Source organism: Myxocyprinus asiaticus, chromosome 48 (assembly GCF_019703515.2).
Source record: "Myxocyprinus asiaticus isolate MX2 ecotype Aquarium Trade chromosome 48, UBuf_Myxa_2, whole genome shotgun sequence".
Lineage (NCBI taxonomy): Eukaryota > Metazoa > Chordata > Actinopteri > Cypriniformes > Catostomidae > Myxocyprinus > Myxocyprinus asiaticus.
In genome coordinates, this window is record NC_059391.1 from 15,494,460 (window position 1) to 15,509,365 (window position 14,906).

The 14,906-nt window shown below is 40.6% G+C and overlaps 1 protein-coding gene across 1 annotated transcript in view; it reads left to right on the forward strand.

Moving 5' to 3' along the window:
• LOC127437298 (carbohydrate sulfotransferase 8-like) overlaps positions 1-14,695 on the forward strand; it is a 101,248-nt gene extending 86,553 nt beyond the window's left edge. The window contains exons 3-4 of the mRNA XM_051692145.1: positions 10,372-10,412; positions 12,748-14,695. Of these exons, the coding sequence (XP_051548105.1) occupies positions 10,372-10,412; positions 12,748-13,830 (1,124 nt within the window). The 3' untranslated portion in view covers positions 13,831-14,695. The remainder of the gene's footprint in view (positions 1-10,371; positions 10,413-12,747) is intronic.
• The last annotated feature ends 211 nt before the right edge of the window (positions 14,696-14,906 follow it).

The window sequence follows — 14,906 nt, forward strand, 5'->3', positions numbered from 1 at the left end:
TAGTATTTGTCATACTTGTAAATGTGTGGGAATATATGGAAGATCGTTTTTGCTGAATCAGCCAAAAACGTCTACTGAACAGTGCAGTTTGGAAGATGAGCTGATCATGACCAATTTTGCCAAGTGATGTATGAACAGATCAAAGTAGAAAAAGAGTCCCTGAAAAGACATCCACCTACCCAGCCCCTTCTCCTGGCCTGTAAATAACCTGCTGTAACTCTCAAACCTGTGTCAGGGTGCAGCAAGCAATTAATCCATCAACGAACAGTGTCATGGTTTTGGCGTTTAATCGATACCAGTCTGGCCTCTTCCATAGGTCAGTGTCAGAGCATTGAGACATCTCAGCCAATCCCGGTCTGATTCAGGATGACTCAGGACATCTTCTCGTCCCCTGCCAGAGTCCTTGAGGTGTAATTCTGACCATCTAGTCCTATGTTAGTGAGAAACAACAAGGGTTTGGGCTCCACTGTCAAGTGTGCACCACCAATTGCTTTGTTCTTTGATATTGTACTCCAACTTGCAAGAATAAAATGTCTCTGTAAGCATATAAAGAGAACTGAAGACTAAGCTTTGTTCATACAGCACAGAAATCTGATTTGGTGTTCATATCTGATCTTTAGGACTGACTGTTCTAACTGTCATTTAGCAAGTGATGAAATCTGAATGCATATACTGTGTGTGTGTATAGTATATATATATATATATATATATATATATATATATATATATATATATATATATATACACACACTACCGTTCAAAAGTTTGGGGTCACTTGCCTGAAATGTTTCTCATGATCTTAAAAACCTTTTGATCTGAAGGCGTATGCTTAAATGTTTGAAAATATTTTTGTAGACAAAAATATAATTGTGCCAAAATATAAATTTATTTAATTACAAAACTGAAATTTTATTTAAAAAAAAAAAAAGTTTTTGAAATGGATGACTTGGACCGAATAATTAAGAAAAGCAGCCACTAAGTGCCCAGCATATAGATGGGAACTCCTTCTATACTGTTTAAAAAGCATCCCAGGGTGATACCTCAAGAAGTTGGTTGAGAAAATGCCAAGAGTACATTTCTGCAAAATCTAGGCAAAGTGTGGCCACTTTGAAGATGCTAAAATATAACATAGTTTTGATTTATTTTGGATTTTTTTAATCACAACATAATTCCCATATTTCCATTTCTATTATTCCATAGTTGTGATGACTTTACTATTATTCTAAAATGTGAAAAAAGAAAGAAAGAATGAGTAAGTGACCCTAAACTTTTGAACGGTAGTGTATATATATATATATATATATATATATATATATATATATATATATATATATATATATATATATATATATATAGTATATTCACCAATCAGCCACAACATTAAAACCACCTGCCTAATATTGTGTAGGTCCCCCTTGTGTTGGCAAAACAGCGCCAACCTGCATCTCAGGATAGCATTCTGAGATGATATTCTTTTCACCACAGTTGTACAGAGCAGTTATCTGAGTTACCATAAACTTTGTCAGTTCAAACCAGTCTGGCCATTCTCTGTTGATGTCTCTAATCATCAAGGCATTTCCATCTGCAGAACTGCCGCTCACTGGATGTTTTTGGCATTATTCAGTGTAAATTGTAGAGACTGTTGTGCTTTAAAATCCCAGGAGATCAGCAATTACAGAAATACTCGAACCAGCTCATCTGGCACCAACAATCATCCATGCGATTATCTAATCAGCCAATCGTGTGGCAGCACTGCAGTGCATAAAATCAAGCAGATATGGGTCAGGAGCTTCAGTTAATGTTCACATCAACCATCACAATGGGGAAAAATGTGATCTCAGTGATTTGGACCGTGGCATGATTGTTGGTGCCAGATGGGCTGGTTAGAGCATTTCTGTAACTGCTGATCTCCTGGAATTTTCACGTGCAACAGTCTCTAGAATTTACTCCGAATGGTGCCAAAAACAGAACCAAAGCAGACAGGACCGACAGGATACATGAAACATGACTGATAACAAGACGAACTGACACTGGACAGCAAACACAAGGTGCCTAATATAGGGAGAGAAATCAAGAGGGTTAACAGACAGGGCAGGTGTGACTAATGAAAAAATAATGAGTAAACAAGGAGGCAGGGAATGGCATCAGACTGAGAAACACACGGCGATACTGAAATAATAAAGCCACGTGTTCTCACAAGACAGCAAACAGGACAATGAGGTGATATTCTCTCATTCCAATCGACAAACAAGACGAGAGAATGCGTAGCAACACTAAACAAAGCTATGCCATGCATTCTCAGACAAAACAATACCTGAGCATACATCGAGAGGCAAACGCCATGCGATGCACGTAACAGGAGACAAAACGAGACAGGACACTTGTGTGAGAGTTCTGCCACACAAGCACCCGACACCGAAGACAGAAGTGACTGAACCTCAGCATAACATGAAGACTGCTCTCGACCCGGGCACGCAGCGCACAGCGTGCACCTGCGGCCACGAGAGACAGTCACAAAGACTGACATAAGTTATTGACGTGAGTGCATGCAGCCAGATGACACAAGCGCAGAGCACCCACATCAATAACAGACAGACAAGGAGTATGGACGTCCGGGTCCCGACACAGACCGGAACCGAACTAGACAGGAAGTCAGGACCCAGACACCATACTCCAGACATGAAACACAGACAGAAGTGTGCACGGCAGGGAATAAAACAGAGACCGCGCGCTCACACAAAGACAGACATGGGTGGATAATGCCACAGTCCCGTCAGACCAAAACTCAGACTGACAAAGTGACGGGAACTGTGACAGGACCTACACAATATTAGGCAGGTGGTTTTAATGTTGTGGCTGATTGGTGTATATACACACACACACACAGTACACTGACTATTTTAATACTGCCAGTCAATAAGGGTCAGGTTGTAAAACAAGAAGTATTTACACCTGCCGATTCAAGAGAAAAACAGCGGAAGCGGTGATACACCGTATTCTGCTATTCAGGGGAAACTTTCAACGGTGGGAAACCAGACTTTTAAATATTATATTTTATAAATGCAATGACTGGAATTGTTCAGTTGAAGGGGGTACCAAACTGTGAATCCTGAACCAAACAGATTGGTGAATACATGTTTACACATTCGCTTCCACTCAGTTGCAAGGTATGAAAGTAGCTACGTGGTTAGCTAGTTAGCTATAAGCTCGTTGTCACAGAGAGTAAAAGATGGACCAGCATTGCATCTCACCAACTAGCTACAACATAGCCTGAAATCAACACTCAACAGACAATCCACCACCGCTCCGTTGTCTGCTGAGCTGCAAAAAGATGCTCTGATGTTTACATTTCAATCTGCTACATTACTGACTGCACTGACAAACTATAGCTGGCTAAAACAGCAAACAAATATGATAAACATGAGTGACATGGTTGTCAGGGACAGGGTTCTCGTTATATTAGTTATATTGAAAAGGGAAAATGATGGGATCATTGTTTATTAACTTTCCAATATGTATTTCACAAGCTCTGTAAACAGTGGAGTCGAAGCGCGCTCTGCTTGAAAAACTACGTTATGACACCAATTCTAAAGCATTGTTTTCTGCATAATATGTTCTGAAAAAGTTTTCGTATCTGTGCATATCGGTAAACATATACGCCGATACCGATATATCGGTGAAAGGCTAATATCGTATTTTTGACACACAATCTATTTTTTCTAATATGGCAAAATGTTAATATGAGTGGATTGTCTCTCTCCACGTGGAATGTGAATGGGTTGGGGCACCCCATAAAAAGAAGGAAGGTTATTTCTATTCTTAAACGTAAGAAATATGACATCGTGTTTCTTCAAAAAATGCATCTTTCCCAGCAGGAAGCTGAAAAATTTGGGAAGAAATGGGATGAACATGTTCCCCTTCTGTCACTCACTCGATGTTGTGTCGATGTAGTGACACTAGGGGTCACTCTTGAGAGCCCTGAACACCTCAGATCTTTGAGAAAAGGCCAATGAGAATTGGCGAGTGGAATTTGCATGCCACTCCCCCAGACATACGGGTATAAAAGGAGCTGGCTCGCAACCACTCATTCAGATTTTTTCTTCGGAGCCGAGCGGTTGTACTATCAGCGAGCTGAATACTACTGCCGTTCCATTCACCTCTTAAGAAATGTATGCTGTTGGATATACAGCAAATTTCCAGTGGCTTCTCTTCTTCTGCACGACGAGTGCAGATTTTGCCCCGGGTGCTTCGAATGCGCTTAAAGAGTGTATATTCCTGCTAAAGAGTATATTTTCTCTATTAGAGCACACACATTGACATTGAACGTCTTTTTAAAGATGCGTCTTTATAAAGATGCCTTTCTGTCTTTGTGTGATTCCTGGATGCAGTCGCTATCTCTCCGCTTCCGATGGCCACGGGCGCTGCCTCACGTGTCTAGGCAGCGATCACACTGAGGCAGCGTTCGTGGATGGTTCATGTTCTCATTGCGAGAATATGACCATGGCAACGTTGTGGTCGCGGCTTTCCTTCTTCGGGGGGAAAGCCACTCTAGCCGCCCCCCGTGCCTCGCCTTTTACCTCCGGGTATGAGGCCGGCCTGGCTGGCGCTGGAGGCGATTTGGGGGCTATGCCGGGTAAATCCCCGTGGACCTCCCATTCCCCAGCACGCTCGTTTGCCCCCAGCAAGTTCCGAGCTCACCTCAGGACCAGCTTAGTGTCCCTTTCGGAGCTCCAGAGTGGGATGAGTGCTCGATCGCTGCATCGGTGAGTGTACTGGCGACTCGACCGGGCTGCCACCTTCAGGTCGGCCCGCCCAGTCTGAGGCTGACGGCGAGATGACCGCCATGCTTGCCCGGGCCGCGCGTGTGTCAGGTTGGAGTGGAACCTTCCACCCTCCCCTGAGCCCTCGCAGCTAGATGATTGGCTCCTGGGTTCTGGGCGCCACTACCAGCCACGCCCCCCCCCCCCCCCGTCACCTTTCTTCCCAGAAGTGCACGACGAGCTGACGAGGTCATGGAGGGCACCTTTTTCTGCCCGAAACTAACCTCCCAGCTCATCCGCTCTCACTACCCTCAATGGTGGGGCAGCCCACGGGTTTACGGAGGTCCCTCAGGTGGATAAGGCGATTGTGGTCCACCTGTGCCCGCAAAGCGCAACCACCTGGCGGGATCGCCCGGCACTCCCTTCCAAGGCCTGTAGGATGATGTCGTCTCTGACTGTCAAAGCCTACAGTGCTGCTGGTCAGGCCGCCTCTGCCCTGCATGCCATGGCCTTCCTGCAAGTACACCAGGCCAAGGCACTAAAGGAACTGCACGTGGGTAGTCCTGATCCCGATGTGATGCAGGAGCTGCGCTCGGCGACCAACCTCGCCCTCCGAGCAACGAAGGTCACGGCGCGAGCACTCGGGCAGGCGATGTCCACCCTCGTTAATATAATATATTATATTGAGCGTTAATGGCCCCAGCCGAATAAACTCTGTGGAGAGAAAACATAGAGAGAAAAGGCCGCGGCCTGCTTCCATACTAGATACGTCTCTTCCCCCCCCCCCCCAGGGATGTGGGGAACTATACAACATTTTTTGGGGCGTTGGGGGAGGCTACGTGCAGACCGGTGCACCTGCTACTATGCACGCAGCAGCTTGCTTGCACCTGCACCGGCAGTCCATGTAACACGGTTCAGCTAGTTGTGGCGTTTTATATAGGGACCCCTAGTGTCACTACATCGACACAACATCGAGTGAGTGACAGAAAGGGAACATCACGGTTATTGTCGTAACCTCCGTTCCCTGATGGAGGGAACGAGACGTTGTGTCCCCCCGGCCACAACGCTGTACTACCTGCTGAAATGGCCGGGACCCTGTCTCGGCTCCTCAGCACAAAACCTGAATGAGTGGTTGCAAGCCAGCTCCTTTTATACCTTTATGTCCGGGGGAGTGGCATGCAAATTCCACTCTCCAATTCTCATTGGCCTTTTCTCAAAGATCTGAGGTGTTCGGGGCTCTTGAGCGATCCCTAGTGTCACTACATCGACACAACGTCTCGTTCCCTCCATCAGGGAACGGAGGTTATGATAGTAACCGAGATATTTTCTTTAGTGCTGGCTCAAGTAAGAGCAGGGGAGTCATTACACTGATAAGTAAGCATCTACAATTCAAATATCTCAAACAGATTAAAGATAAATTAGGAAGAGTCATTATTGTTTTAGCAGAAATTCAGGGGCAAAGGTTGAATTTGGCTAATATTTACGCACCTAACACTGATGATCAGGGCTTTTTTATAGATCTTGAAGGGATGTTGCAAGATGCTCACACCCCTCATGATATAATATTGGGAGGAGACTTTAATCTTTTGATGCACTCAGTCCTTGATCATAGTGAAGCAAAAGTGTGTAAGCCCCCTAGAGCAACACTGATGCTTCACAGGATGTGTAAAAATCTTGGTCTTATAGATATTTTGAGACTTTTGAACCCATCTGGTAGGAACTATACATTTTTTTTCATCAGTCCATAAGATTTATTCTAGAATAGATTTTTTTATATATATATCTAAGTCCCTCATTTCATCTGTTGTTGATTGCTCAATTGGAAACATCTTAGTCTCAGATCACGCCCTGGTGAGTTGAGAGGTGTAGCCACATATAGAGAAAAACAAATCATATAGTTGGTGCTTTAATGTATTCCTTTTGCAAAATCATGAATTCCACCAAATGTTAAAGGCTGAAATCAATGTGTATATGTAGACCAACTGGTCCTCAGTATCCTCTGTAGGCGTGGCTTGGGAGGCACTTAAAGCGGTTCTTAGGGGTCGGATCATACAGTATGCCACATTCATCAAAAAGTCCAAAGCACGAGGACTCGTGGAGTTGGAAGGGAATATTAAAAGTGCCGAGGCAGAGCTAAAGCACCGAATGTCGTCTGATGACCTCAGGGAATTGACCCGATTGAAATAAAGATATTATACTATTTTGTCACGGAAGGTGGAGTTTTGGCTATTCAGGGCAAGACAGTCATACTTTGAGTCGGGGGACAAAGCAGGAAAGCTTTTGGCTAGATATATAAAACAGAGAGAGTATTTTTCTACCATTCCCTCAGTGAAATCTGCTGATGGTGAATTTTTTTGCCTCAGCCATTGATATTAATAATGCTTTTAAAGATCTTGATCTTTATAGTTCCATGTCTTCGTCTACTGATGAAGATATTAGAAACTTTGTGTAACCATTAGAACTCCCTAAACTGACGACTGAGCAAACAAATTCTCTTGATTCTGAGATAAACTTGGAGGAGCTTGGCAAGGTAATTAAGGCCTTGCTTACAGACAAGGCTCTGGGGCCAGATGGCTTTGCCGCTGAATTTTTTAGATCTTATGCTACAGAACTGGCTCCACTTTTGCTAGAAGTTTATATAGTTATATAGAATCATTAAAGAATGGAAAGCTTCTGCCAACCATGACACAAGCCCGGATCAGTCTGATACATAAAAAGGACAAAGATCCAAGCGAGTGTAACAGTTACTGTCCAATTTCCCTGATCCAGCTAGACCTTCAAATATTGTCAAAAATTCTGGCTAACCAATTAAGTAAATTTATGACATCTCTTATACATGTAGATCAGGTGGGGTTTATTCAGGGCTGCAGCTCTTCTGATAACATTAGGCATTTCATCAATATCATGTGGTCAGTGGTGAATGATCAGACTCCGGTCGCTGCCATCTCACTTGAAGCTGAAAAGATGTTTGATATGGTAGAATGGGATTATCTTTTTAAGATTTTGGAAATATATGGATTTGGGAATACTTTTATTGGATGGATTAAGTTACTTTATAGACACCCGGTAGCGGCGGTACAAACAAATGGATTAATTTCAGATTATTTTACTCTGGTTAGGGGCACCCGGCAGGGTTGCCTTCTTTCCCCATTATTATTCTGTCTTGCACTGGAACCATTAGCAGCCGTGATAAGAAAGGAAGATGATTTTCCAGGGGTGGTAAGCTTTTGTTTTATGCAGATGATATTTTATTATTCATCCCCGACCCCACTAGATCTATGCATTGCCTCCACGGAATTATTCATTCCTTTTATTCCTTTTAAGTTCTCAGGATACAGTCAGTTGGTCTAAATCCAAAGCTTTGGCTCTGACAGCGTACTGCCCAGTAATGGCTTTTCAGCCAGTGCCTTCCAGTGGCCTAAACAGGGCATTAAGTATTTGGGCATTTTATTCCCAGCAAATTTGTCTGATTTAGTTAGTTAATTTTGACCCCTTAATAAAAAGGTTTTCGAGCGATATGGGCAGGTGGGCTTAATTACATTATCTATGAATGGGAAAGTTAATGTTTTTAAAATGAATTCCAAGTATTCCACAATTTTAACTACCTGCTGAATTCTCTCCCTGTAGATGCCCCCCTCTCTTATTTCAAGCAATTTGATAGCATAGCGAAGTCTTTCATTTGGAATGGTAAGCGTCCCAGATTACATTTCAATAAGTTACATAGGCCGATTGACAAAGATGGGCTAGGCCTACCCAAGATTTTGTTTTATTATTATGCATTCGGTCTCAGACATTTGGCTCACTGGTCGCTTCCACCTGAGAGAGCCCCTCCCTGGTTTTGTATTGAACAGGAAGTTCTTGCCCCTATTTCGCCATTGCAAAGCTTCTCTATCAAACTAACCGGAGAAATTAAGTTACACCCCGTTATCTCGCATTTTCACTCAGTATGGACAGAAGTGTCCAGAGTGTTTAATTTGGACATTTATTTAAATGTTGCCTCGAGCATATGGCTGAACCCCAAATTATGTATTAATAAGTTCCCTTTTTGCTGGTCAGAGTGGATCGTAGGGAGTGGACACTCGGTGACCTATATGAGAGTGGAGTGTTGATATCCTTTGAAAATTTGGTTCAACATTTGGGATTCCCAGATCTCAGTTCGATAAGTATTTACAGCTGTGCCACCTCCTCTGTACTGTTTTTGGGAGTAGTGTACACCCCCCTAAAGTGGCAGATACTCTGGAAGTGGTGATTACTGCTTTTGGAAAAGGTCATGAGGCATCAGTGTATTACTCCCTGCTAATTTAGAGTCTGGGGGACATAGCTTTAACTTCTATCAAGAGAAAGATTTAAACTTGATATTGGAGGAGGAAATGTGGGCTAGTATTCTAAAAAACGTCAAGTCTGCATCTAGAGATGCAAGGGTGCACCTTATGCAATTCAAGATTTTACATAGATTCTATTGGACCCTCTCTAGATTGTATAGGCTTGGTCTTAAAGGCACACCCACCTGCTGGCGATGTCAATCAGAAGATGGAGACACAACCCATGTCTTTTGGGGGTGTGTTAAGATCCAATCATTTTGGTTGAAGATTCAAAGTTTTATGTGTGAGGTATTGGGCACTCAAATTTTATTTTGCCCCAGAGTCTGTATTTTAGGTGATGGGGTAGTCTAAAAAAATGGGTCCTAACTAGCATTTATAATCACCAGACAGATAGTTTTAAGGGGATGGAAGTCCGCTGGAGTGCCCCCATTTCAGGAGTGGTGTTCAGAGATGGGCAGAGTGGCAGCTTTTGAAGAGGGGTCATCTAGAAGACTGGGGAATTTAGACTTGTTTGTGGGGAAATGGGGCAAATATTTGGCGTATTTGGAGTGCTCTCGGGGAGGGACAGTGGAGAGAGAGGTGTAGTGGATGATGTGTGTGATTATTATATTTTTTAGTTTAGTTTTTTTGTTAGTTTGTGTGTCTATAATCATGTGACCACTGGGGTGTTGTTGGGGGGTGGGGGGTGGGGTAATAGTGGGGGTTAAATATTGATTCTGTTTGTATATGTTTTGCTTTTCTTTGTTTAATAGATGAATCAATAAAAAATGTTAATCATAAATAAAATTAAAAAAGTTTCCAATGCACGTCCTTCAAACTTATGACTGCTCTTGTGGTGAATACTAATGAATATGTTTCTGAATATACTGTATTTTGACACACACCTCTCTTCATATACAATAACCTTTGATGTCAAGATGATGTTTGTCAGGCTGCTGGGCAGCCATCTGGAGCTGCTGCAAACAGTGGCACATAAACATTAGCAGTCGACCATGGGAGTCAACCTCCCTCTGTCCGCCCGCCCTTTCTCTTCACTTTGTCTGTGTAAGATGAGGAAAACATGAGCAAGGACAAAACTTCATTGAGCCATATGGTCCTTTATTTCACGTTAGGGTGACCTGTGGGTTTCAATATAACAGTTCGCTTTCCGTTGGTTACGCTTTAAATGTAAGCAGCCCGATGAAAATTCCTGGACCCAAAAGTTCACTTTCATAGTTCATGGATTGTTAAAAGGGATGAGCATGAAATGTCATCCTGATATTCATTCTCTCTCTTTCTTTTTCCCTCAGGTCCAAAGGTCTTATTCACCCAAGTACAGTCAGTGAGGAAGGTAAGCTTATTTGTCTCCTGTGTCATCACAAGGTTTTACCTCTGGCTGTACTTGTTTTACATCGCTTTCACAACTGCCTGTTTCATGCCGTGTGCTACAGTAAAAAGAACTGAGGGGCCATGCTGCTGAAATTATTGTGCACTGGCTCCACTTTGTGGTTGCTGTTGGAGCAGTTTTAGGGAAGCTTCTTTTAATCTGTTGCTTGCCAAGCTACAAGCTCCACATAATTTCAAGAAGTTAAGCTCTTCTTTAAAAAAAATTTTAGCTACACTACAAGCTTTTAACAAAAGTAGCAAACTATATTGAAGCTATTTTAGGGGGCAATATATTTCTAAATATATAACTACAAGATTATATCATTTATAATTTAATTTAGCAGTACTTATCTGGCACTTGTAAAAACAATTTTTTCGAAAGATTGAATGAATGAACATTTATGGTGACAAAATTTACATTTACACTCAATATGATCAATAAAACTAGAAAACATACTAATATATGTAACTGAGGCAAAAATAAACTAAATATTTTGCAATTAAAAAGAAGACCTGAATACTGCACAGCAACTTCTGTGCAGGGGCTCAAATGAATTGGTGAATCTTTTTTTTTTTTTTACTGGTTCATTTACATGAACTTTCCAAACAAACCAGTTTACTAAAATGAATCAGATTCTCCTAACACTATATATTAGAGAGAGGAAATGCTGGGAGAGTGCATTTGATTATTGTCTCAGTTTGCTTGGCTTTTAAGCTGAGTAGACAACACAATGTAACCAAAAACAGCAATGTACAATTTGGAAAACAGCTCAGCAATTGTCAAGCTGCTGAAAAATGTTGTTAAGAAATAGCATTGCTAATTCAAGATGGAGACGCAAGATTAAAAAAAATTGCATGTGACACCTATTTAACTTTGTAAAGATGAAGAACTATAAAAAGCAGGAATAATTATATGGGTGTTTTTCAACTTTGGGCATTTTTATGTACCAGGTGTTGATTTTTAATAAAACAATTACATTTAACATGTTTCTTTTTGTTATATAAAGGTTGCATCAAAATTGACTTGAAAACTTTTTACCAGGCCTTCATCATTTAAAAAAAAAAATATTTGCTTTTCAATTGCCTTTTATGTATAGATTTTACTATTTAAATTTGTCCCAGACTTTCAATATTAAACTGTGAAAATCCATTATAAAAATACAAATGACTACATGTTTTAAACTATGAAAATCTAAACAATGAGTAAAACAAAAATCAACCATTTCAATATTTATTGTATGACAATGATTAGTATATTTTTTTATTATTATTATTTTTTCAGTTTAGCATCATTTCCACCACACCAAACAGTTTTGCCCCTAATGTTTTTTCTTTTTCTTAAATGTTAGTGCTGTACTTGTTTATCTTGCCAACAAGAGTGTCAGTGCATGTTTGAAATGAAAATGTGACAAGTGATGTTTGAAGAAAAACAGAAAAATCAAGGTGAATATCACTGACAGAGTGTTTTTATTGGCCATCATTTCCAATCAAGCTATAATTTTACCAAATTAAGTTGGAAAATATTATTTGTGTGTATTTATGATACATTTACATAAAATGTTAGCTATAAAATTTGCCTAAGCAAGACAAAGAAGTTGCCCATTTTATTTAAAAAACATTAATTCTATATTATATATATAAATATATGAGTTACTCCTCTATAGGAGTTTATAAACATATATTGTATATGTGTGTGTATGTATATATATATATATACACTACCGTTCAAAAGTTTAGGGTCACTTACTCATTCTTTCTTTTTTTCACATTTTAGAATAATAGTAAAGTCATCACAACTATGGAGTAATAGAAATGGAAATATGGGAATTATGTTGTGACTAAAAAAATCCAAAATAAATCAAAACTGTGTTATATTTTAGCATCTTCAAAGTGGCCACACTTTGCCTAGATTTTGCAGAAATGTACTCTTGACATTTTCTCAACCAACTTCTTGAGGTATCACCCTGGGATGCTTTTTAAACAGTATTGAAGGAGTTCCCATCTATATGCTGGGCACTTAGTGGCTGCTTTTCTTAATTATTCGGTCCAAGTCATCCATTTCAGAAACCTTTTTTTATTTTAGTTTTGTAATTAAATAAATTAATATGTTGGCACAATTATATTTTTGTCTACAAAACGAATTTCAAACTTTTAAGCATACGCCAAAAGTTTTTAAGATCATATGAAACATTTCAGGCAAGTGACCCCAAACTTTTGAATGGTAGTGTATATGTATATATAAACCCCACTCAGCTGTAATAATTGTTGCTGATAGAACTTAATTTTCTCTTTCACTACAGGAACAGTGTTTTCATTGTCTTGACAATGACAGACAGATTTCTGATGCAATGGAGGACAGCTTTCCTAGTCCTGCCCACCCTGTCCAACATCCAGTCTCGTCCTGGGCCCAACGCTCCTCTCTAATCAACCCCAGAGACATCACAGCTTCTCACGTCACTAAGAGCCACCGTAAACTACTCCTTAAGAGCGGACCACTTATCCAGCAGCCCAACACAGACCCTCCGTGCCAGACCAAGGACTGCACAGAGCGACTGACCCGGGTACAGCAGTTCCGTCAGAAGCTTATGAGAGAGGTATGTGACAAATACACAAGCGGAACCACTAAACAGACTATAACCCGTATGCATGTGTCCCGGATCTTTGTGGAGGACACCCACAAACTCCTTTACTGTGAGGTGCCCAAGGCAGGTTGCTCTAATTGGAAGAGGGTACTCATGGTGCTTCAAGGACTCGCCCCATCAACTGGAGAGATCCAACATGATGAGGTACATTATGGGAATCACCTTAAACGTCTGGACTCCTTTGATCACAGGGGCATCATCAAGCGTTTGAACACCTATACCAAAGTCCTCTTCCTGAGGGAACCTTTCGAGAGGTTGGTATCTGCTTTTCGGGATAAGTTCGAGAGTCCAAACTCATACTACCACCCAGTGTTTGGGAAGCCCATTATCTCAAGATATCGTAGTAATGCAACCCAGTATGCCTTACGCACAGGAGCTGGTGTGACCTTCAAGGAGTTTATCCAGTATTTGTTAGATGTGCATCGGCCGGTTGGCATGGACATCCACTGGGAGTCTGTAGGCCAACTCTGCAGCCCTTGTCTGCTAAACTATGATTTCATTGGGAAATTTGAGACTCTGGAAGAAGAGGCCAATTTCCTTTTGAGAAGTATTGGAGCTCCTTCCAATTTAACATTTCCTAGTTTTAAAGATAGGAACCCTAATGCAGAAAGGACTTCCTCACAGATTACAAGGAGATACTTTGCACAGCTAAATGCAATTGAAAGACAGAGGGCGTTTGACTTCTACTACATGGATTATCTGATGTTCAACTACTCCAAACCATTTAAAGATTTGTACTGAAGCCTTTTTACAAAAACTTGTTGGCTTGATGTTCACATTTTGTCTTAGTGAAGTTTTTTATTACTAAAAAATCGTTGTTTATTCTTTATAAAGTAATCACACTCTATATTTTTTTCAGTAATTGCAGGCTGGTCCTTGCTTTTATCTTATTTACAGTGCTACACATATTTGATGCATATTTAATCAATTTAAACTAAGTCCCCACATTGTGAGTGTAATTTGGCTTAGTGTGACATTTTTTTCTCAAGACTGCCTAGAATGAATAGAATTAACTCAGAGTGTCTAAATTGTGCTGTACTGTGTCAGATTAGGAACACAAAGAAAGCTGTGTGAATATGATGTTATATACTGTTAAAGAGATAGTTCGCCCAAAAATGAAATCTCTGTCAATGTTGTTCCAAAACTATATGACTTTCTTTCCTCTGTGGAACACAAAAGGAGATGTTAGGTAGAATGTTAGCCTTTCCTTTCACTTTTTTCACTTTCCTTTCACCTTTCACTTTCATTGTAAGTAAAAAAGAAGCAATCCAAGTAAATTGCGACTGAGGCTAACGTTCCTCCTAACATCTCCTTTTGTGTTCCATGGAGGACAGAAAGTTGTACTGGTTTGGACCAATATGAGGGTGAGTAAATGATAACAGAATTTTCATTTTTGGGTGATCTGTTCCTTTAAGAGGTGCAAATTTGTGCACATAGAGTGCAAATGCAACTGTTGTCCAACTTTTAAAAATATGAGTCAATTTACTCCATATATACTGTGATGCAGTGGAAATATTTTTAACATTGTGACAGGAACAAGTTGTTGCTGGATTTGGTTCATACTAGTATAATAATAAGAAATGTAAACTATTGTGAATGTATAACAACAATTTGTCTACAATATGTCATGTATCAACATGATCTGATACACCTTTGCCTTTCTATGACATTTTTCATATTAGGACATGTCCTTGTTTCTCATATAGTAGATTTTTCTGTATATCAATAAATGTTAGCACCATCTTTTAACATTAGTCTGCTGGCATCTCTGTGTTATTGCCTTCCTTGTTGTTATAATGAAGTCATTATATCATAAA